Raw genomic sequence first — 21,749 nt, 5'->3', positions numbered from 1 at the left:
AGTGGTGGTGCGGCTAGATATCGACCCGGGGAATCGCCTGGGACCATTATTTTCGCGATCAGAAGAACCCCTGAGGCACTTTTGGCGCGCCCCGTCGTTTAAGGGACGATTAAGGGATGAGGGATGTGAGGCACGTGTGAAGTTAGTGGTGGTGCGGCTAGATATCGACCCGGGGAATCGCCTGGGACCATTATTTTCGCGATCAGAAGAACCCCTGAGGCACTTTTGACGCGCCCCGTCGTTTAAGGGACGATTAAGGGATGAGGGATGTGAGGCACGTGTGAAGTTAGTGGTGGTGCGGCTAGATATCGACCCGGGGAATTGCCTGGGACCATTATTTTCGCGATCGGAAGAACCCCTGAGGCACTTTTGGCGCGCCCCGTCATTTAAGGGACGATTAAGGGATAAGGGATATGAGGCACGTGTGAAGTTAGTGGTGGTGCGGCTAGATATCGACCCGGGGAATCGCCTGGGACCATTATTTTCGCGATCGGAAGAACCCCTGAGGCACTTTTGGCGCGCCCCGTCGTTTAAGGGACGATTAAGGGATGAGGGATGTGAGGCACGTGTGAAGTTAGTGGTGGTGCGGCTAGATATCGACCCGGGGAATTGCCTGGGACCATTATTTTCGCGATCGGAAGAACCCCTGAGGCACTTTTGGCGCGCCCCGTCATTTAAGGGACGATTAAGGGATGAGGGATGTGAGGCACGTGTGAAGTTAGTGGTGGTGCGGCTAGATATCGACCCGGGGAATCGCCTGGGACCATTATTTTCGTGATCGGAAGAGCCCCTGAGGCACTTTTGGCGCGCCCCGTCGTTTAAGGGACGATTAAGGGATAAGGGATATGAGGCACGTGTGAAGTTAGTGGTGGTGCGGCTAGATATCGACCCGGGGAATCGCCTGGGACCATTATTTTCGCGATCAGAAGAACCCCTGAGGCACTTTTTGCGCGCCCCGTCATTTAAGGGACGATTAAGGGATGAGGGATATGAGGCACGTGTGAAGTTAGTGGTGGTGCGGCTAGATATCGACCCGGGGAATCGCCTGGGACCATTATTTTCGCGATCAGAAGAACCCCTGAGGCACTTTTGGCGCGCCCCGTCGTTTAAGGGACGATTAAGGGATGAGGGATGTGAGGCACGTGTGAAGTTAGTGGTGGTGCGGCTAGATATCGACCCGGGGAATTGCCTGGGACCATTATTTTCGCGATCGGAAGAACCCCTGAGGCACTTTTGGCGCGCCCCGTCATTTAAGGGACGATTAAGGGATAAGGGATATGAGGCACGTGTGAAGTTAGTGGTGGTGCGGCTAGATATCGACCCGGGGAATCGCCTGGGACCATTATTTTCGCGATCGGAAGAGCCCCTGAGGCACTTTTGGCGCGCCCCGTCATTTAAGGGACGATTAAGGGATAAGGGATACCTGCTAGGGCAAAATTAATGTCATATTCGTGCTCCCCGTCCCCGAATTGACCAGATATGACGTTTTCAAGTGATTCGGTACTCGACGCTGAATACGAATCCGAATCCGACGCCAACTTCACGCACATAAAACAGTGCTGCCATATGTAGGAATGAGGTCGGCGCGGTCGGCGTAACTCAACTAAGGGAAACCAAGGCAAAATGACAAGAATCACGTGGCGAGGAGGACCTTGGACATTACGTTAGTTCCAATAGATAGTGACTAGTCTTTATTTCCGGAATTAGGTACTTGACTCTCGAAAGTCGGTTCCGACGAGGTCATCTTGATCTTACAAGATGCACCGCGGCACGGGAAACAATCCCTGGCTCGGCAACGGACATCACGGCATGAACAGGTAGGCAAACGGGTGTTTGAGCCTGGTTTGAGCGACCCATGTTCATTATGCCAGTCATCTGTCATGCATGTCACGCTCATGGCTAACTTGCGAATTACGATTCCTGACTCATGTGTCACTAGAAGCGCACGCTAACACTGCCTTATGCCTACCTAGTCCTAACTTGGTCCTAACTGCCCAAGTAACTCAAACTACATATCTAAACATCTAACCTGACCTGCTGCTGCTGCTGGAGACTGCACTGCATCCTGCACTCAACAGCGCAGTCTTTGCCTATCTTTTATGCAAAAGACAAGTCGTCTGCATAAGAGCATAAGAGAATGAGCATAAATCATATAGTCATTATAGTGCTACAAATAGTCAAAAAGTGAGTTGGTATGCGTCCCACATTTTTGTTTTGGAGTGGCTCTAAAATGTCTGAGCCTTACCACGCAGCCACACACACTTTCCATGAAATCCACCGGCTCAACTGGCGGTGCCGCCGTGAGTTTACGGCTCGGCGGCCAGTCCGCGCTCACGGAGCACCGTCTGCCGCGCAGCGCGCTTCTCGTGGCTCATGGAGTTGACGGCGCGCTCGACCATCTGGTCCAGCGTGACGGAGGCGGTCCGGGTGACGATGGGCGCGCGGCACATGGGACAGACGGCTCCGCCGGCGGCCCGCTGCTGCACCGAGTCCACACAGTCGCGGCAGAACGTGTGGCTGCAGCCGAGCGTGGTGGCGCGCACCAGCAGCTCCAGGCAGACGCTGCAGACCAGCGCCCGCTCCAGCTCCTGCTCGCGCTGCTCCTGCTGCTCCCGCTGCAGGAGGCGCTCCTGCTCCAGGGCGGCGGCCAGCCGCTGCTGCTCCTGTCGGCTCCGCTCGTAGTCCACCTCCAGGGCGGAGAGCTTGGCGTTGAGGCCGCCCACCACGCCCTCCAGCTGGTCGCTGCCCTCGGCCGTGACCAGCAGGCTGCGCTCCAGACTGTCGCGCTCGGCGAGCAGAGTGCCGTGGCGCGCGGCCAGCTCTCTCTCCCGCTCCTCGGCCACCAGCGTCACGTGCTCGGCCTCGGCCTGCAGGGCGAGCCCGGTGCGCCGAGTGTCGACCAGCTCCCGCTCCGCCTCCAGGCCGAGCCGCGCCACCGTCTGCAGCGTCTGCTCCAGCCGCTGCCGCTCCTCGAGCAGCTGGCCCGTCTGCTCCGCCTGCGCCTCCAGCAGCCGGCCCGTCTGCTCCGCCCGCTCCTCCAGCAGACGGTCAGCTCCGGCGGCCCGCTCCGCGGCCACGGTCGGCGGCTCGGCCGGCGCTGAGGCGCCCAGCTCTTCCCTGACTTCCCGCAGCGCGCTGGACGCGCCCACGTTGAAGAAGCGCAGGACGCGGTGGTTGTGCTCGCTGCTGAGGCGGTGCTCCAGCCTGCAGCGTGAACCGTACAGGCAGTCGCCGCGCGCGTAGTGGAAGCAGCAGTGCAGGGCGAGGCAGTCGCTGGAGAGGCACCCGGCGCGGCTGTTGTGGCGGCGGCAGACGGTTGGCCGCAGCGGGCGCTCGTCAGCCTCCCGTCGCAGTCTGCCCAGCACCGCAGAGGTGTTGAAGTAGTCGATGCCGCTCCGCTGCAGCACGCTCGCGTTATGCGGGCTGCTCAGACTGTGACTCCTGCGGCAGCGGCCTCCGGGGCAGCGGCTCGTCACCATAAGGTAGCAGAGGTGCAGCGAGGGGCAGTCCTCCTTCAGACACCCGCTGCCGTTGTAGTGAAGGCAGACGGGCGGCAGTCCGCCGGCCGCTGTCGCTGGGCCGCTGCCGGCCCCCGCCGAGGTGTACTGGCAGCGCAGCTCGGTGAGCAGCTGCAGCGGCTGCCGGCGGCCGGCCGGGACGCCGAGCTGGCGCAGCAGCGTCGCCGTCCGCTCCGTCTCCAGGGTGTGCGGCAGTCGACAGCGCGCCCCGAACCGACACTGGCTGGTCACGAAGTAGAAGCAGACGTGGAGCGCCCGGCAGTCGGGCCGCCGGCAGCCGGCCGGCGCGTTGAAGTGCCGGCAGATGCTGGGCGTCGGCGTTACCGAGAGGCTGCCGCCGGCTCCCGCCATTACTGACGGGAGAGTGACGGGAGAGCTGGAACAGACGAACACACGGCGACGCGTCGTTACGGGCCGAAACACCTGCACCTCAGCAATAGGATTAAGGAGTGTGGTAATGGACGGATTTAGGCACACCGTCCATGGAGCCATAATTGACGTGTTTAACTAAGACGTAATTCCCCTTGTACTCGTAGTGGTGAATTTCAGTAATGACTTGGCGGAACAAGCTCATTGTTTTCTTCTGCTAGTTGAAAGGAAGCAAATATGAATGCCTACATAATTATAAAGAAAAAGTGTTGGATGGCTTTACTCTCGTATTTCTGTTCCACGGCAAATTGACCCGGGTTCGACCGTCATGCGGTGGGACAATGGCGGCTGGAGCAGTAACGTCGGCGCGTCGTTCTCGGGTGTCGTCTCGTCTGGACGCGCACTGCTTAGTGCTCAGTGTTCGGTGGTCCATCCCGCCCCCCCCCCCCCCCCGGCGGCGTCGGCTGCCGTGTCAGCGGCGCGGGGTCGTGTGGCATGGACCGGCGACCCGCCCGGGGCGCCGGCAATGCACACTGCACAGTGCACGGTGCAACGCTCACGGCGCATTTTACTAGCCTTGGACACAGCCGGCAAACAGACCAATCAATGCCAGCTCTGCGCCGTCATAGGCGCCATGGCAGCGCCCCCGGCGAGCTTTTTTTGACAGGACAGGCACACATTTTGCAGCTCAGTGGCAGGCTCAGTGGTGCAGTTTGGGATAAAATGCATGACGTGTCGTCCCTGCACGTAGGTATTCTGCCATCGTAGATGAACTCTGTTTTGACTTTTGACTGATTTTTATTATTTGGTGGCTGATTGGTCTATAGGTGAATGTTGATAAGGTTATCAGGAGGTAATGGACGTGCTTCGGGTTTCTGGTACTTATGCATTGCTGTGATCTAGTCGCAACCGTCTTTTTATCTCTAGATCTCTTGTGTCAAGAACAGTTTATTTTTGTGGTTTGTTAGTTGTTACCGGCACCTAAACATGCTACTCGTGAGACCGATCAATTGAGCACTGAGCAGTGCACATGTTTTGCTGAATGCGAAATAGGTATCCCACAACCGAACGACAGTTCAACTGTAAACAAAACAAAACGAAACCCAAGACTAAACCACAAATATCCCCTAATCAAGCAATAACCCTGCGCGGGCAACTTTCGACTAAGACCAAAATCAGCCCACAATTATCCCGGAATTAGATAATGTCGTCCTGCAGTCCCGTGCGCTCCATTACCTCAGGATGCGGTGCCGATGCGGTCGGAGGTGTCGGCCGGCACAGCGGACTGTATCACCGAACCCGCCCGTCTGCTGCCTGACCCCTGTGCCGGCGGTCCGGGCTGACGCCGCCCCGCCGGCCGCGCCGCCCGGTCACCTAATCGGCCGGCTGTGACGCCACCGGACGGCGTCATCCGTTCACTGTGCAGTGCGGACTGAGCATGGCGCGTCACGGCCTATTGACCGGCCAGTAATGCTAGGTATCAATCAGTCATACCTGCAGGCCAGTAGCGAAGGAGCGGGGAACAAGGAACAATCGAAACAGAAGTAAACAGAAGACAGTAAAACAGCCCGAGTAAACAGGGGACGGGAAAAACAAACAGTTCGAGTCTGGGGTCACTAAAAACCGTTTACAGTAGGTATTGTGTGCCAGAATCGCTTTATGTCCCCATAGTGGAATAAATAACACTATGATGTTTTAAATACACTATGTTAGGTATTTATTACACATGATGTCCCCTATAGGCCCTATTATCCCGCGCCGGGCCGGTGCTCCGCGACTTCCGCGCCGGGCCGGGGAGGGGTGTGTGTCTAAACCCCCCCCCCCTTCTAACTCGGCTCCTGGGCCACGTAGCGACACGCGGTAAGCGGCATTCGAAAGAACGGCCAAAATCAGGACGAAAACACTTCAGTCATTTTTTTAGGTCAGGGTCAAAGGTCAGGTCACCAGAGGTCACCAAAGGCAAAATGTTAGCTATTTCAACATTTTGGAAACTGCCAATGGCTAACTCGGGAACCGATAGAGCTACAGCGCCGCGGAAAAGCGCATTCGATAGCTCTTTTGACGCTCTTTCGCAATTATGTCCTCAGATTTGACCTCAGGACAACGGTGTAGCCTCCAGAGGGCAAGAACTCCATAAATAGTCGTTTTTACTAAGTGTTTTTCGGCAATAACTTTTGACTGGTCTCGTTTAATTGCGTCAAAAAGTCTGACTTTTGTTGGCTTCAGGAGCAGTAGAAACCTTATTACAAGGCATATCGTTATATTCTTCATGTAAAATCAAACGTTTCGTCTCTGAACAAAGACATCATCAGTGAAGTTACACACAACAGTACATATTATGAGAAAATAAGCAATCAGGCGACATAACAAGAGCAACACAGTATCGCACATAAAATCATGCATATCATAAACGCTTCATGTTTCATCAAGGACCCCTAGGTAACGATATCTAATTTACACGCCGACAACTTATCATTGATGGAAGGCCTAGACTTGAATATGTGAAGCGATTCCAGAATTCTTAAATTACAGTTTGAACGTTTTTTGTCAATGATCTTAAAATCGTTCAACGAAAATGGTACGTCGCATGCCAATGAATGGTCTCTAACAGAAGAGGCTACAGGAGAGGTAAGAAAATTTCCCGTTCTGTCCGACTTGCCCTGATGCTGGCACACTCTGCTATAAAGGCGCACATAGGTCGAGCCTATGTATGTCCCCTCACACGAGGGGCAACTGAACTGATAAACTATAGCAGAGCGGCATGCTTTCGGGATCACGTCTTTAAACGAGAAAAGAGAGCCTATGCTGCGGGTGTTGCGGAGAATGATCTTGGGGTTCAGGTAGGGATAAAACTTTTTTAGAGTGGACTCTACCTCAGATCTTAGTTTGTTTGATTGTTTTCCAAAAAAAGGTAGCACAAAGTACCTGTCTAGCTTGGGTACCTGGAACATAGTAGGACTTTTTGAAAACTCTTTCTTCAAAAACCTGTGAATGGCGGTTTCTACAAGTGTTTTTGGGAATCCATTGTCTCTAAAATATTTGTAAAGGAAGTTCAGCTCATTGTGGAAATAGTGGTAGGTTGAACTAAGGTTATAAGCACGATAAAGGTCGTGTTGCATATCAGTCGATCCGCAACGTCGAGCCGAACACATCTAAGGCGTTTTCATCGCTCTAGCATGCCTCTTGTCAGAAGTTATTAGCGAAAAAATGTTAGATACTATTCGTGACCTGAGATGACATCGGGGACATAACGAGGGGTCACAGTTGCCACATCTGGAACCCGAGGCTGCGGCTAGATGTGGACCCGAAGAATCGACTGCGACCATTATTTCGGCGACCAGACGAAGTCTTGAGGCACTTGTGACGCGCCCTTCATTTAACCCGCGCCCCGTAGGGGGGGGGGGGCCGAAACGGCCCCCCCTGTCCTTTTCGGTCGATATCTCCTAAACGGCTGGAGATATCGCCACCAAACTTTCAGGACCCCTCCGGTCATCAATTTTACACATTGTGACCAAAAATTTTTCCAGAGGCTATGATAGGTTGGCCACAAATGACGTCAGAGTGACGTCATGTTCTGTCATTTTCGACTGAAAAAAGACCTTCGCGAGAAGACCTGTCAGGACTACAACTTTGAAGATACAGAAAAATGATCGGGACATAAAAGGTGTAGAATTGACAGGGCTACAAAACTGCTATCTCGAATTTTTGAAATTTTTGAGTTTTGACCCCCAAAAATCAAAAAAGCATTTTTTTGGATATATTCGCCAAAAAATCCAAAAAGTTTTTTGAGTTTCGAAAAAACCGGAATATATGTGATAGTGCCTACTGTCTTCTATCTATATACCAAATTTCAGATCGATACCTCGTTTTTTGGCTAAGTTATAGCGAAAAAACTGTTCAAAAATGATGACGTCAAATTTTCAAACTCAATTTTTGGCAATTCTAGAACTCGTAGAGCAAAACGAAGACCACCATTAGACTCCCCGTGACGAGCTGCATCGAATCAATACCCATTTTATGCAAAAATATCAACTTTGAAATTTGACCTAATTTGACCTGACCTTGACCTGACCTTCACAAAAACGTGACCTAGGCTGGCCCCAAAGGCTGCCTAACCCATATAATCGCATTTGTCATGTAAAATGGACCATAAAACATGTATCACACGACACATTCATATTGTGACCCCCGGTGACCTGACCTCGCTGTGACCTGACCTGGTATCAGTGACCTCAGATAGCAAAGTATGTGTTTGACGAACAATGTACCATCGATGGTTTTCAATAAATTACCAATTTACTCGCTTTCACAGCACATTTCTTGAATTGCCTGTGAACGGTGAAAATCTGACCTTTGACCTGACCTGTGACGTCATCGGTTTGACCTAGGTCAATGAAATTTGGTCACAAGGTAGTTCCCGGGTGGGGCTATCGAACGCCGTTTGAATTTTGAAAATCGGCCGGTAACTTTCCGAGATCTTAGGGGGGGGGCCGAAACGGCCCCCCCCCCTACGGGTGGTAGGGTCCGCCGGTAGCCCTACGGGGCGCGGGTTAACCCTATTCCTGGCGGGCTCCGCCGGGACAAGAAACTGGCAGGGGGGGGGGGGGCCGATTCGGCCCCCCCTTCAGATCTCAAAAACTACACATCGCAGCGACAAACGGTAAACGGCATCGGATACGCACGGTCAAGATCTACAATTTTTACTAAGGTCATTTTCAGGTCAGGTCAAAGATGACGTCACAGGGGTCGAAAAAGTCAAAATGGCGGCGCTAGATATGGAGATAGTTTTTCTCGAATAACTTTCGAATTAGTCAAGATAGGAACAAACTAAGGGCATCATCGTGATCCTCTCGTCAATCCGCATCGAATGATATATATGTTGACCTCGAAAGGTCAAGGTCAAAGGTTGACCTCAGGTCACGTGACCTCGAGGTCATCATGTATATCATTCGATGCGTCTTGACGAGCTGAACACAATGAGACCATCCACGCGTCTGTATCTTGTTCCTGTACGGAGTTATTGGCCAAAAACCTTTGGTGACCTTTGATGACGTCACATGACCTCACAGCTGCCCAACAGCAAAACAGACCCCAAGGTAGTGAAGGTTGATCGCATATGAAGTCATGTATGGTATATGGGGCCATTCCGACCCGTTTTAGTGGTAAAAACAGGGAGTTGATTTTTCCCCCATTGACTTATAATGGGGAGGTCGCGAAACTGACCTGACCTTAGGTCACCGATATCAAAATTCCGAGATATACAAATTGCACATACTGGTACCCTAACTAAAGCCTGAAGAGAAGAAATTGATCGGTCAAAAACTCTAGCTCTGGCGTGATTGCAAACTTTTCTGAGGTAGGGTCACCAAACCGCCTCTGGTGACCTGACCTGAGGTCAGATCAACTCAAAATTTTCAGACATGTTGCGTAGAAGCCTTTTAGGAAAAGTCAGAAAATTTGAGCTTCCTAGCTCAACGCGTTTGGGAGAAATAACCAAAAAACCTCAGGGGGGGGGGGGCTCCTGAGCCCCCCCCGCCAGGAATAGGGTTAAGGGGCGATTAACCCGCGCCCTGGTGGGGTCTGTTTATAACGCGACCTGGTGGGGGGGGGGGCTATTTTTTGCCCCCCCCCTCGTATCTCCGAAACTACTGGACGGATCCGCAAAATTCAAACGACGTTCGAAAGGCCTGTCAAATTTGTCGAGGGAAACCAAATTTCATTGACCTCGGGGTCACCGATGACGTCACAGGTCAGGTCAAAGATGAAATGTTTCACCGTTCACGGGGCTTCTAGGGAATGCGCTATAACACCGAGGAAAACGCATTTTGTCGAGAATCAGCGGTAGGGCGTCAGTTGCCTAGTAGATATGTTGCTATTAGAGGTCACTGGCAATACCAGGTCAGGTCACAGGTCAGGTCACCAAGGGTCACAGGTCAGGTCACATGAGCCCAACTTTACTAAGGTTGTGTGATACATGTTTTATGGCCAATTTTTCATTTCCAACTCAATGGTGTTGGTTATAAGACTATCAGGTACGGCTTAGGTCACTTTCTGGTGAAGTTCAGGTCAAGGTCAGGTCAAGGTCAGGCCAAAAAAGGTCAAATTTTAAAGTTGATAGTTTTGCATAAAATGGGTATTGATTCGATGCAGCTCGTCACGGGGAGTCTAATGGTGGTCTTTGTTTTGCGCTACGGGGTCTAGAATTGCTAATAATTGAGTTTGAAAATTTGACGTCATCAATTTTGAACAGTTTTTTCGCTATAACTTCGCCAAAAAAAGAGGTAGGGTAGACCGGGGCAAGTCGCCCCGCCGAGGTAAAACGCCTCACCGATGTTTCTCGGAACTGGCAAGGTTCTGGGGAAGCATCCTCTCTTCTATAAAACGTGCACTATACGATCTTTATATGAGCAGACTGGAAAGAAATTGTGATGACGCTTTAGGGAGATATAGCCAAAAATGTGTTTTTGGAGTGATTTTTATGTTTTGTTGTCAGATTATGCATCATGGCGTTCTTTTATCGTCCACATCAGGTTAACGACTTTTATGTATTTTGAACGACTATTGTCTAACGCTTATAATGCCGGGTTGGTTCGTGTTAAATTATGTCTTCCTGGAGTGCAAGGCGTTGTTCTCTGACCGTACTACGTGATGGGGTAAAACGCCCCAGTAGGTCGCGGGGCAAAAAGCCCCATGGGGCGTTTTACCTCATGTGTTGTTCGGACTACCCACTTCCTAATGCTCGGTAGCTGGCGAACGGCATGTTTCTATGCATTTATATATACTTTTCTCAGCAACTGGATGGCAAAGGAAGTATTTTGTTAACATTTGCATTGCAATAACTTATTATTTGGCCTTCTGAGGCAGGTGAAAAAACTGCTCACACAATAGTGTCGTAGCTGAACACCTGATAGGATGGAAGGTGCTAACTTCAGTGCCGTGCCTCCCAAGGTCTAACGGACCTCTCATATAAGATTTAGTCAACTAGCATGTTTAATCTTTAATCTAGAGTATGGGGCTTCTTGCCCCAGGCCGTGGGGCGTTTTGCCCTGGGGTTGGGGCAAAACGCCCTATTTGCAGTTGCTTCACAAATCACTTCCTAGCTGGGAGTCCGATAATAAGTGAATGAATTTGAGGGGTGGAATTTAATGTAAAATGTCCAAAGAACGCATTGAGCACAAATTTGGCCTTCCAGGTGATGTGGGACAAAAGTTATGTAGCAAAATAAATTATCTGGGGCGTCTTGCCCCAGGCTACCCTATCAATCTCAAATTTGGTATGTGGATGGAAGGCGGTAAGGACTATCACATATATTCCGGTTTTTGCGACATTCAAAAAACTTTTTGGATTTTTCGATTATTATATCCGAAAAATCTATTTTTTGATTTTTGGGGGTCAAAATCCAAAAATTTCAAAAATCCGAGATAGCAGTTTTGTAGCCCTGTCCAATCTACAGCTTTTATGTCTTTATCATTTTTCTGTATTTGCAAAGCTATAGGCCTGACAGCTCTTCCCGCGAAACCCTTTTTTGGGTCGAAAACGGCAGAACATGACGTCACTCTGACGTCATTTCCGGCCAACCTATCATAGCCTTTGGAAAAAATTTTTGGTCACAATGTGTAAAATTGATGTCCGGGAGGGTAATGGAAGTTTCGTGACGATCGGCGCAGTGGTTCTGGAGATATATCGAAAAGTCTGGAGGGGGGGGGGGGCAAAAAATAGCCCCCCCACCAGGTCGCGGGTTAAGGGGTAAGGGACTGGTGCCACACATCTAAAACCCAAGGCTGCGGCTAGATATTGACCCGAGGAATCGATTGCGACTATTATTTTGGCGATCAGACGAAGCCTTGAGGAAGTTTTGACGCGCCCCTTCCTTTAATGGATGAATTAATGGATGAAGAAGGGGAGCTACGTCAAATTGTCATATTCGTGTTCCCCGCCCTCAAATTGACCCCTGAAAGAATTTTAAAGGGATTCTGAATCCGACGCTGAATAGGTAAGTTGCTGTTGCTGACGCTAACTTCACGGACTTCATTTGCAGTGCAAATGGTAGCAGACAGCAGTTGTTTCCCCAACCAAAGTGGTGGTTTTCTACCACATTTTTTACCACATTTTTTTCTACCACATTTTTTTTAGTTTTACCTACGCTCGTTGAAGTCGGAATATCCAAATACGCCATGATTTCTGAGCTTTCGACCAAAAACGGCATTTTTTCAAAAAGCATATACAATCACAGGATAGACATACAGACATGCCGTCAACGCAATAAGACTGCAAATACCATGAACACTCAAATGGCTATATTCGATTTTTAATTATCGTTCCACATTTTCCAAAATCTTGAACTGAATCCTAGCAATTTCTCGTGACTACTTCACGACCATGATACCTACATTCATTTCTTAAATTGAACTTTTTGAACCAAACGCGTACACATATGATAAAATGAATGTCACCGTCGAGTTTTACGCCCAAAATTACTTCTAAAAGATGTGTCATAGATTGGGAATGCCAGTTTTGATATTCGGGAATATGTCGGCTTACCTGATTGACCTGACCTGTCCTTGACCCTGGCCTATGTTCGACTGACCCCTACATGTATCTGACACTCACAACGTTATATGAAGGATTTTGCACTGTTTTGACAAAGTTTATGACGAGAGACGCCCATTACGAGGTTCTGAAGTCCATGCTACTGATGCCCCGATTTCAGGTGTTTGCCCTGAACTTGACCCGACATGTGACCTCAAAATTCAATTTTCAAGTACGCATCTGAAGCGTCTCGTCGCGTTCTTTCGTTTGCCGCCTCGTGCGTATCGCTGCGCCTATTGGTTCTCGAGTTATCGGCTGGGGGCATTAACGCCCCCCCCCCCAGCAAACGGCGGGTGGCGAAATACCCCAGCAACTGCCGGGTTAAGCATTCTATTTTTATGGATTTTCAAAGACGTTGATGTTAAAACAATGACCTATTTCTCCCTAGTCTCGCCCATGTGATACCTATGTTGTATGTATTTGAGAGATTCAGCCCTGCTCCTAGTGAAAATTCCTTAGACGAGCCGCCCTGTCACTCAAACGCTCAACACGGAGAAGCATGATTACTTCTGCCTGGTGGAGCAATGTGAGGAGGCTGCATAGTGTAAAAGCATGGATCGGATGGCCTATTATTATCATTTTTTCTTCAGAAATCTAAAAGTATATGCTGTTCGGGCTGTGGTGAAAAATAAGTGGTCTAAATCCGGTGAGAAAACAGGATTTGGGATACCCTATAGGTTTGCATCCTTGAGTCTCTGCCCCCCCCCCCCCAGTGAAAATTCTTTAGACGAGGCCCTGCAAGAGTGAGTAGGACTAGGTATGCCTCCCACATTGATGTGTTGGAGTGGCTTCAAAACGTGTGAGATTTGCCACAAAGCCACACACACACACACAGCCCAAACACAGTTTCCGTGGTCTCCACCGGCTCAGCAGCCGCGGTGCCGCTGAGTTTACGGCTCGGCGGCCAGTCCGCGCTCACGGAGCACCGTCTGCCGCGCAGCGCGCTTCTCCTGGCTCATGGAGTTGACGGCGCGCTCGACCATCTGGTCCAGCGTGACGGAGGCGGTCCGGGTGACGATGGGCGCGCGGCACATGGGACAGACGGCTCCGCCGGCGGCCCGCTGCTGCACCGAGTCCACACAGTCGCGGCAGAACGTGTGGCTGCAGCCGAGCGTGGTGGCGCGCACCAGCAGCTCCAGGCAGACGCTGCAGACCAGCGCCCGCTCCAGCTCCTGCTCGCGCTGCTCCTGCTGCTCCCGCTGCAGGAGGCGCTCCTGCTCCAGGGCGGCGGCCAGCCGCTGCTGCTCCTGTCGGCTCCGCTCGTAGTCCACCTCCAGGGCGGAGAGCTTGGCGTTGAGGCCGCCCACCACGCCCTCCAGCTGGTCGCTGCCCTCGGCCGTGACCAGCAGGCTGCGCTCCAGACTGTCGCGCTCGGCGAGCAGAGTGCCTTGGCGCGCGGTCAGCTCTCTCTCCCGCTCCTCGGCCACCAGCGTCACGTGCTCGGCCTCGGCCTGCAGGGCGAGCCCGGTGCGCCGAGTGTCGACCAGCTCCCGCTCCGCCTCCAGGCCGAGCCGCGCCACCGTCTGCAGCGTCTGCTCCAGGCGCTCCCGCTCCTCCAGCAGGTGGCCGGTCTGCTCGGCCTGCGCTTCCAGCAGCCGGCCGGTCTGCTCCGCCTGCGCCTCCAGCAGCCGGCCCGTCTGCTCCGCCCGCTCCTCCAGCAGACGGTCAGCTCCGGCGGCCCGCTCCGCGGCCACAGTCGGCGGCTCGGCCGGCGCTGAGGCGCCCAGCTCTTCCCTGACTTCCCGCAGCGCGTTGGACGCGCCCACGTTGAAGAAGCGCAGGACGCGGTGGTTGTGCGCGCTGCTGAGGCGGTGCTCCAGCCTGCAGCGTGAACCGTACAGGCAGTCGCCGCGCGCGTAGTGAAAGCAGCAGTGCAGGGCGAGGCAGTCGCTGGAGAGGCACCCGGCGCGGCTGTTGTGGCGGCGGCAGACGGTTGGCCGCAGCGGGCGCTCGTCAGCCTCCCGCCGCAGTCTGCCCAGCACCGCAGAGGTGTTGAAGTAGTCGAGGCCGCTCCGCTGCAGCACGCGCGCGTTATGCGGGCTGCTCAGACTGTGACTCCTGCGGCAGCGGCCTCCGGGACAGCGGCCCGTCACCAAAAGGTAGCAGAGGTGCAGCGAGGGGCAGTCCTCCTTCAGACACCCGCTGCCGTTGTAGTGAAGGCAGACGGGCGGCAGTCCGCCGGCCGCTGCCGCTGGGCCGCTGCCGGCCGCCGCCGAGGTGTACTGGCAGCGCAGCTCGGTGAGCAGCTGCAGCGGCTGCCGGCGGCCGGCCGGGACGCCGAGCTGGCGCAGCAGCGTCGCCGTCCGCTCCGTCTCCAGGGTGTGCGGCAGTCGACAGCGCGCCCCGAACCGACACTGGCTGGTCACGAAGTAGAAGCAGACGTGGAGCGCCCGGCAGTCGGGCCGCCGGCAGCCGGCCGGCGCGTTGAAGTGCCGGCAGATGCTGGGCGTCGGCGTTACCGAGAGGCTACCGCCGGCTCCCGCCATTACTGACGGGAGAGTGACGGGAGAGCTGGAACAGACGAACACACGGCGACGCGTCGGTACGGGCCGAGACACCTGCACCTGCAAGAGGATTAAGGAATGTGGTAATGAACGGATTTAGGCACACCGTCCATGGAGCCATAATTGACGTGTCATAAGACGTAATTCCCCTTGTAGTGGTGAATTTCAGTAATGACTTGGCGGAATAAGGTCATTGTTTTCTTCTGCTAGTTCAAAGGAAGCACATATGAATGCCTACATAATTATAAAGAAAAAATGTTGGATGGCTGTGCTCTCGTATTTCTGCTCCACGGCAAATTGACCCGGGTTCGACCGTCATGCTGTGAGACAATGGCGGCTGGAGCAGTAACGTCGGCGCGTCGTTCTCGGGTGTCGTCTGGTCTGGACGCACTCTGCTTAGTGCTCAGAGTTCGGTCCACCCCACCCCCCTCCCCGGCGGCGCCGGCTGCCGTGTCAGCGGCGCGGGGTCGTGTGACACGGACCGGCGACCCGCCCGGGGCACCGGCAATGCACACTGCACAGTGCACGGTGCAACGCTCACGGCGCAATTTACTAGCCTTGGACACAGCCGGCCCAAACAGACCAATCAATGTCAGCTCTGCGCCGTCATAGGCGCCATGGCAGCCGGCGAGCTTTTTTTACAGGACTGTCACACATTTTGCCGCTCAGTGGCAGGCTCAGTGGTGTAGTTTGAGATAAAATGCATGACGTGTCGTCCCTGCACGTAGGTGTTCTGCCATTGTAGATGAACTCTGTTTTGACTTTTGACTGATTTTTATTATTTGGTGGCTGATTGGTCTATAGGCGAATGTTGATAAGGTTATCAGGAGGTAGGAGGGACGTGCTTCGGGTTTTTGGTTCTGATGTATTGCTGTGATCTAGCCGTAACCGTCTTTTTATCTCTGGATCTCTTGTGTCAAGAACAGTTTATTCTTGTGGTTTGTTACCGGCACCTAAACATGCTACTCGTGAGACCGATCAGTTGAGCCCTGAGCAGTGCACATGTTTTGCTGAATACGAAATAGGTATCCCACAACCGAACGACAGTTCAACTGAAAAAAAAAATCCAAAACTAAACCACAAATATCCCCTAATCAAGCAAGAACCCTGCGCGGGCAACTTTTGACTAAGACCAAAACCAGCCCACAATTATCCCGGAATAAGATAATGTCGCCCTGCAGTCCCGTGCGCTCCATTACCTCAGGATGCGGTGCCGATGCGGTCGGAGGTGTCGGCCGGCACAGCGGACTGTATCACCGAACCCGCCCGTCTGCTGCCTGACCCCTGTGCCGGCGGTCCGGGCTGACGCCGCCCCGCCGGCCGCGCCGCCCGGTCACCTAATCGGCCGGCTGTGACGCCACCGGACGGCGTCATCCGTTCACTGTGCAGTGCGAACTGAGCATGGCGCGATCACGGCATATTGAGCGGCCAGTAATGCCATCAATCAGGCATACCTGCAGCCCAGTAGCGGAGGAACGGGAACAAAGAACACTCAAAACAGAAGTAAACAGAAGGCAGTGAAGCGGGAGTGAACAGGGGACAGTAAAAACCAGTAGGAATCTGGGGACAGTACCTAACAACCGATAACAGTAGATGCTGTGTGCCATTGCCGCTTTATCCTTATTATCGATGCATGTTCCCCGTGTCGGTAGGTAACTCTTCATAGTGTCGGTATGCATACCCTGACGGTGTTTGTCCCCTGATGTCGCTATTTGCCCCCCCCCCCCCCAGTACCTTAGCATCAAGCTGCGCATCAGTGCTTGTCCCGTGGTGCTTGTGTGTCTCCTGATGCGGTCTTATTGACCCCGTGGTATCGTTGCGCCCCCCCCCCCCCCGCTGTAGGTCGTCTCGCCGCCCTCCCCTCGGCAGCACCAGGACCGTATCACCTCTCCGATAAAAACACTCCGTCAATCGATCGTGGCTGCCCCTCCGTCAGGTGGGGGGGGGGGAGGGGGTACATACCACGACCCTGCTCCCGACCTATACGGCTCCGACCACGTACATACCGACCCGGGCATTAGGACCAATCCCGGGTCAAAGTAACTCGATTACCTTCCGCGTTATTCCATCGTCATTACAAGAACGACTGGTCCCCAGTGACCACTGTCCACCTACTACCGCCCAACTTGTGACAAAGGATCTCCCTTGCTGTGGAATCGTTATCAAAAGGGGAATAAACTCGATAGCTGGCCCTTCACTCAATGGCTTTGCTCGATGCTGGCATGTTTGGAATCTTGGAAAGCGCAATGCAGGATCAAATCTTAATCTTTGTTTCTTTAAACGTATCACCTTCCCCAGCTTTCCCTGGCGGCTCGGTGAAAGAAATATTGCCGTCTGGTCGGCTGCGGCCGGCATGCAGCCAGGCACAGTGAAGCCCCGCAGTGTACGGGCGCTGGAATCGGCGGATGGACCAGTGGGGGCGGGGGCCTGAGGACGGCGGGACCGGTGGGGGCGGGGTCCGGCGGATGGAGGGGCCGGGCGGGAACAGTGGGGGCGGGGTCCGGCGGACGAAGGGACCAGGGGGCGGCGACCGGTAGGGGCGGGGGCCGGCAGATGGAGGGACCGGTGGGGACGGGGTCCGGCGGATGGAGGGACGTCGCCCCGTCCTCAGCTTCGCCGCCGCGCCGGCGGGGACGCGGCTCCGTGTGCGTCTGGTGCGTGGCGCAAAGCCAGGGCAGGGCGGCTGCCGTCGGGTGGTGGACGTGGTCTCCGATCGGCGCGATCACGCAGGGCCGGCGCCGGCGGCGGTCAGCCAGACCGGCGCGCGGGAAGGGGTGGCGCGCGCGGCCCGCTCAGTTGGCGGGCGCGCCGCGGCGGCGATCGGTGCAGTGCAGTGGCGCGCGGTATTTCTGGCGCGAGCGTCGTTAGTGGAGTCGGGGACGTTGGTCGGGTGTGACGCGCGCTCGAGAGCTGCCGGGGACGGAGCGCGAGAGGAGAGAGGAAGGCGCACCGGGGAACAGAGGAGGAACCGCGCCGCGGCCGCACGTGATACCTAGTGAGTGGCGCACGGAGATGGGCGCCTGATGCAGCAAACGGCGCGAGGCTATCAAAACATGTGTTCAGCTCTTATCAGCTAACATATGCTACGATATCAGGAATGCCAGCTTGACCGTTGACGTGCTTAACTTGTGCAATATTTTGTCAATTAGATTGGACTTTTTGGGTTCAACTTCAGGCGCAGTTCGCACGGTACACAACCCTTGGCATTGACAAATAAAGTCATCCGTGGACTACTGTTGTGGTCGTTTGAGCCGTTTGACTTCACGGTTAATGGTTAGGTATGGCGTAGTCGTACCCTGCATGACTTCTCTCCACGTTTTTGTGTTGATCAGGTGCTGCCTGCATTCCATTGTGTGTCACTGCTTGGCCATTGTTTGTTCATGTGCTGCTTCCCCTTCGGTCCTAACATCCTTTTTGGTCGAAGTGATTTCTGCACTATACTGGCTGCTTGACTGAGTTAAGGGAGTCTGCTATACTCTCTTTTGTGTTTGTAGGTAAGTTGCGTACTACCATTTGGGGAATTTATGACCCAGCCTATCAACAGGCTGGAATGATTTGCTATACGTGTGCATCTGTTTTACATTTTATGGCAGGCGCTTACTGTTGGCAAGTTGACCTGACTCGGAGGGGTATGCCTAGTAAAGGCGCTGGCTCACCTCGGAGGGGCGTAATCTATTATCACGGTGCTGGCGTATAGTTGGAGGGGTAAAGTAAAGGCGCTGACCGCTGGCTTAGCTCGGAGGGGTGAAATAAAGGTGCTGGCCGCCAGCTTGGCTTTAATGGATGTATAGGTCGCTGGCTTAACCCTCGCCCGCACATGCCATTTTCCCATCCTAGAACGCACATGGGGAGGGGGGGGGGTGGTTGCCACCCCCCCCCGCGCCATTTCGTTCCTGTTGGAGATAGAGCTTAGCAGTAACACCAAAAAGATTCTTTGGGAAGAGACGAATCCAATGATACCCAGTTTTACCTTCTCAGGTCAGTCATTGACCTTCCAGGTCAGGTCAAACTAAAAAATGTTGCTGTTTTGGGTCACCGTTGGATATCAAGTGCGCTGCTTATCAAATACCGATGACGATGCTGTTTTCTGGTGCCAAGCCAGCTAGAACCTCTTTGTCACACTATCCGACTATAATTTTGCTGCTGAGGTCATTTCAGGTCAAGTTAGGTCAAGGTCAATTATATGTGTTTGTATGTCTGTGTGTGTCTGTGTGTATACTGATGTGTGCACCGATTGTTTTTGGGTCCATATCACATGAAATCATGATCTGAGAAGCTTTTACCAAAAATGCAGTCAAAAAACTTCACAAAAAGTAAGTTCAGCTTGCCTAAAACGCAATTATCTTAGATGACCTAGGTTGACCTTGACCCTGACCTTGACCCCTGTACATCGTCGAACAACATGTTCCATGATAGGTGGGAGGTAAGACTGGCAAAAAAGGCCGAAATCAGGGTGTCAAAAGCTCACAAGGCCCATGGCAAACGCAAGATGTTGAGAATTGGCCATTTGGGTCATGACATGACCTGAAAAACAAGGTCATATCTCCGAAACCAAAAATCACAGAAACTTGAAATTTTCAGTGGACATCAAGAAAGGATAGACGAGCAGCTATACGAAAAATCAGCCTTCTAGCTCTAAAAATGTTGAGTGCAGAGCAGAAAGACTGCCTGGGTGGGGGGGGGGGGTGGCAACCCCCCCCCCATGTGCGGGCGAGGGTTAACTTGAAGGGGTGTAATGAAACCGCTGGTTTACCTCGAAAGGGTGTAATGAAACCGCTGGTTTACCTCGCTGGGTGGACTAAAGGTGCTGGTTTGACTCTGTAGAGATGTAATACAGCATATTTACGTCTGGACAACGAGTTGCGGGGAAAAGTGCTGATTGTGTTGCAGTTTTAGGAGCCGGTGATTAGGCTGGATTTTTGGGTTACTTTTTCGTTCCGATTCATGTATTTCATTGTGTTTGGCTTTTGAATATTTTAGTTCTTTTAGGTAAATATTACTTGTCTTACAACTTTTGTAAAAACGTTTCATTTTTTTTTAGCCGACGTTCAGAGTCCTAAAAATACATCAGCACTACAATCATTGTAAACAAACAAATGGAGCACACACAACTTGGCTCTGTTCCAAGGCCATTTTTTAGTTTATCTGGTGGTTTTCTTGCTCTTGTACGTCGTTTTGTTGGATGTTTTGAATCCCTTAAGATTGACTTATATCATATTTAAGAAGCATGTTGACTGAAAACAATCTGAAGTATCCAGGAAGCTGACAGAGGTCCTGACTACTGAGCAATATCAATATCAAGTTGAACAAGTTATGAAATTTTGGTTGATAAACGCAAGTTGATCGGGCTCATATATCAGCAAGAAAAAGTAAAATTAAAAGAGCTTATTGTCCAAAAACAAGCTATAATATTGCAGACCTTGGAGCAATACTGAAGAAGTGAAGAGCACGCTGAGCAGGACAGAAAATGTTGACTGATGAGCACATATTGATGTATTTGTATGAATATTGAATGATAACTTACAACAGCAAGATAAATTAGTGCTAACTATCAAGTTAAAATCTAGAATGAATGGACTTGGGCAGTTTTACTATGCTTAGATGCTATGCAGATTGTAATGTGCATCAGGTACTCAGTGTCTGGCAAATGAAACATGCGATCATTCCATTGCTACTGGAGGAGAAAGCTTGGATCACTAAATCCACTTTATGTTGATTTTGATGTTAATCATCATCACTGTGTTTCTTTAAAAAAGGATTGTAGTAAAATTGTCAATGTGACAATCCATGCAACGATGTGATCATATTATGTGTTCATAGTCATTCGTGATAGTCATTATTGGTCCAATATACAATGGCAAAGCTCTCAGTCTCAGCGTTTCTTCCTGTGGATGGCCAGCAGTGACTCAGAGCTTAGAAGTATTAGTTTTCTTCACAGGGCTGGGATAAAAAGTACTGAGGGTAATCTTCCACCAAGGAACTCTTCTTTGACATGGTATGAGATGTAGGCACAAGTAGGTAGGTGCTCAGTTCCTATAGTCAGTAGTTGTGTATGTTTAGTTGGGTTAGCTTAGATCAGATTGTTAAGTTTTTTAATTTGCCAAATGTCCATAAAAATGTGACCTGAGCAATGAGCATACCTGAGCCTAACTAACCTGACAGCTGACCTAACCTCAATCATCACACATATTTGCAGCCTACCCAAGACCTGCATGGCAGTAGCACCCAGTTATAGGTAGGTACTCACCCTAACTCAATCTTACCTGCTAACCTTCAACTTGCCAAAAGTTAGCTCACATTGCCAAGCTGTGTCCAGGGAAACAGTCAACTGAGGAACTGGCTCATTGGGTGGCTGGTGTGAGTCTGTGCATTTAAAGTGTTTCTTCTCTGAAGCTGCTCTGCACTGCTGAATGTCATGTTAGATGCTTAGAAAATGTGGGAAATGATTACTAAGCTACTTTAGTGCTTTGTTAATGCTCGAGACATGAACAAGTACAGGGTGTCCCATAAGTTCGTTCTCACCTAAATTTTACGTTTTTAGGCTCTCTTGCTTAAAGGCACGCTGAAATTGGTTCGTTACTGAGCTTACGTGGTTGCCATGGCTGGTAGAAATTTGCTCCACAGTAACTAATTTCTGTAGACAAAATAGTTTTTGCTAGAGAGCCCGTTTCCTACACAGACGACTAACGCCGCAACATAGAGGTCTCCAATACGGGTACGTCTCAGTATTTAGTCAGCACGTGACCATTCGCGACGATTGAGGGTGATT

At 52.0% G+C, this 21,749-nt stretch overlaps 2 protein-coding genes across 7 annotated transcripts in view; one reads left to right on the top strand and one right to left on the bottom strand.

Annotated features, from left to right (window-relative positions):
• The first annotated feature begins 1,566 nt into the window (after positions 1-1,566).
• The window catches only part of LOC122367207 (uncharacterized protein ZK1073.1-like), a 78,155-nt gene continuing 57,972 nt past the window's right edge, over positions 1,567-21,749 (top strand). The window contains exon 1 of one of the 6 annotated variants that reach the window (XM_043340115.1): positions 1,567-1,817. The gene's annotated coding sequence lies outside the window, so the exon portion shown is untranslated. Of the gene's footprint in view, positions 1,818-17,728; positions 17,976-21,749 lie in introns of those variants that run through there. The other 5 variants (XM_043340112.1, XM_043340110.1, XM_043340111.1 and 2 more) reach the window with 5 other exon arrangements.
• On the bottom strand, positions 1,678-5,202 carry LOC122367206. The gene is made up of 2 exons (XM_043340107.1): positions 5,124-5,202; positions 1,678-3,894 (listed from the first exon to the last, which is right to left on the bottom strand). The coding sequence occupies exon 2, from the start codon at positions 3,867-3,869 to the stop codon at positions 2,307-2,309; it is 1,563 nt and encodes a 520-aa protein (XP_043196042.1). The 5' UTR covers positions 3,870-3,894; positions 5,124-5,202; the 3' UTR covers positions 1,678-2,306.

Source organism: Amphibalanus amphitrite, unplaced genomic scaffold (assembly GCF_019059575.1).
Source record: "Amphibalanus amphitrite isolate SeventyFive unplaced genomic scaffold, NRLGWU_Aamphi_draft 000858F_arrow, whole genome shotgun sequence".
Lineage (NCBI taxonomy): Eukaryota > Metazoa > Arthropoda > Thecostraca > Balanomorpha > Balanidae > Amphibalanus > Amphibalanus amphitrite.
The sequence above is the reverse complement of the archived record's forward strand: the minus strand, read 5'-3'. Positions and strand labels throughout refer to the sequence as shown.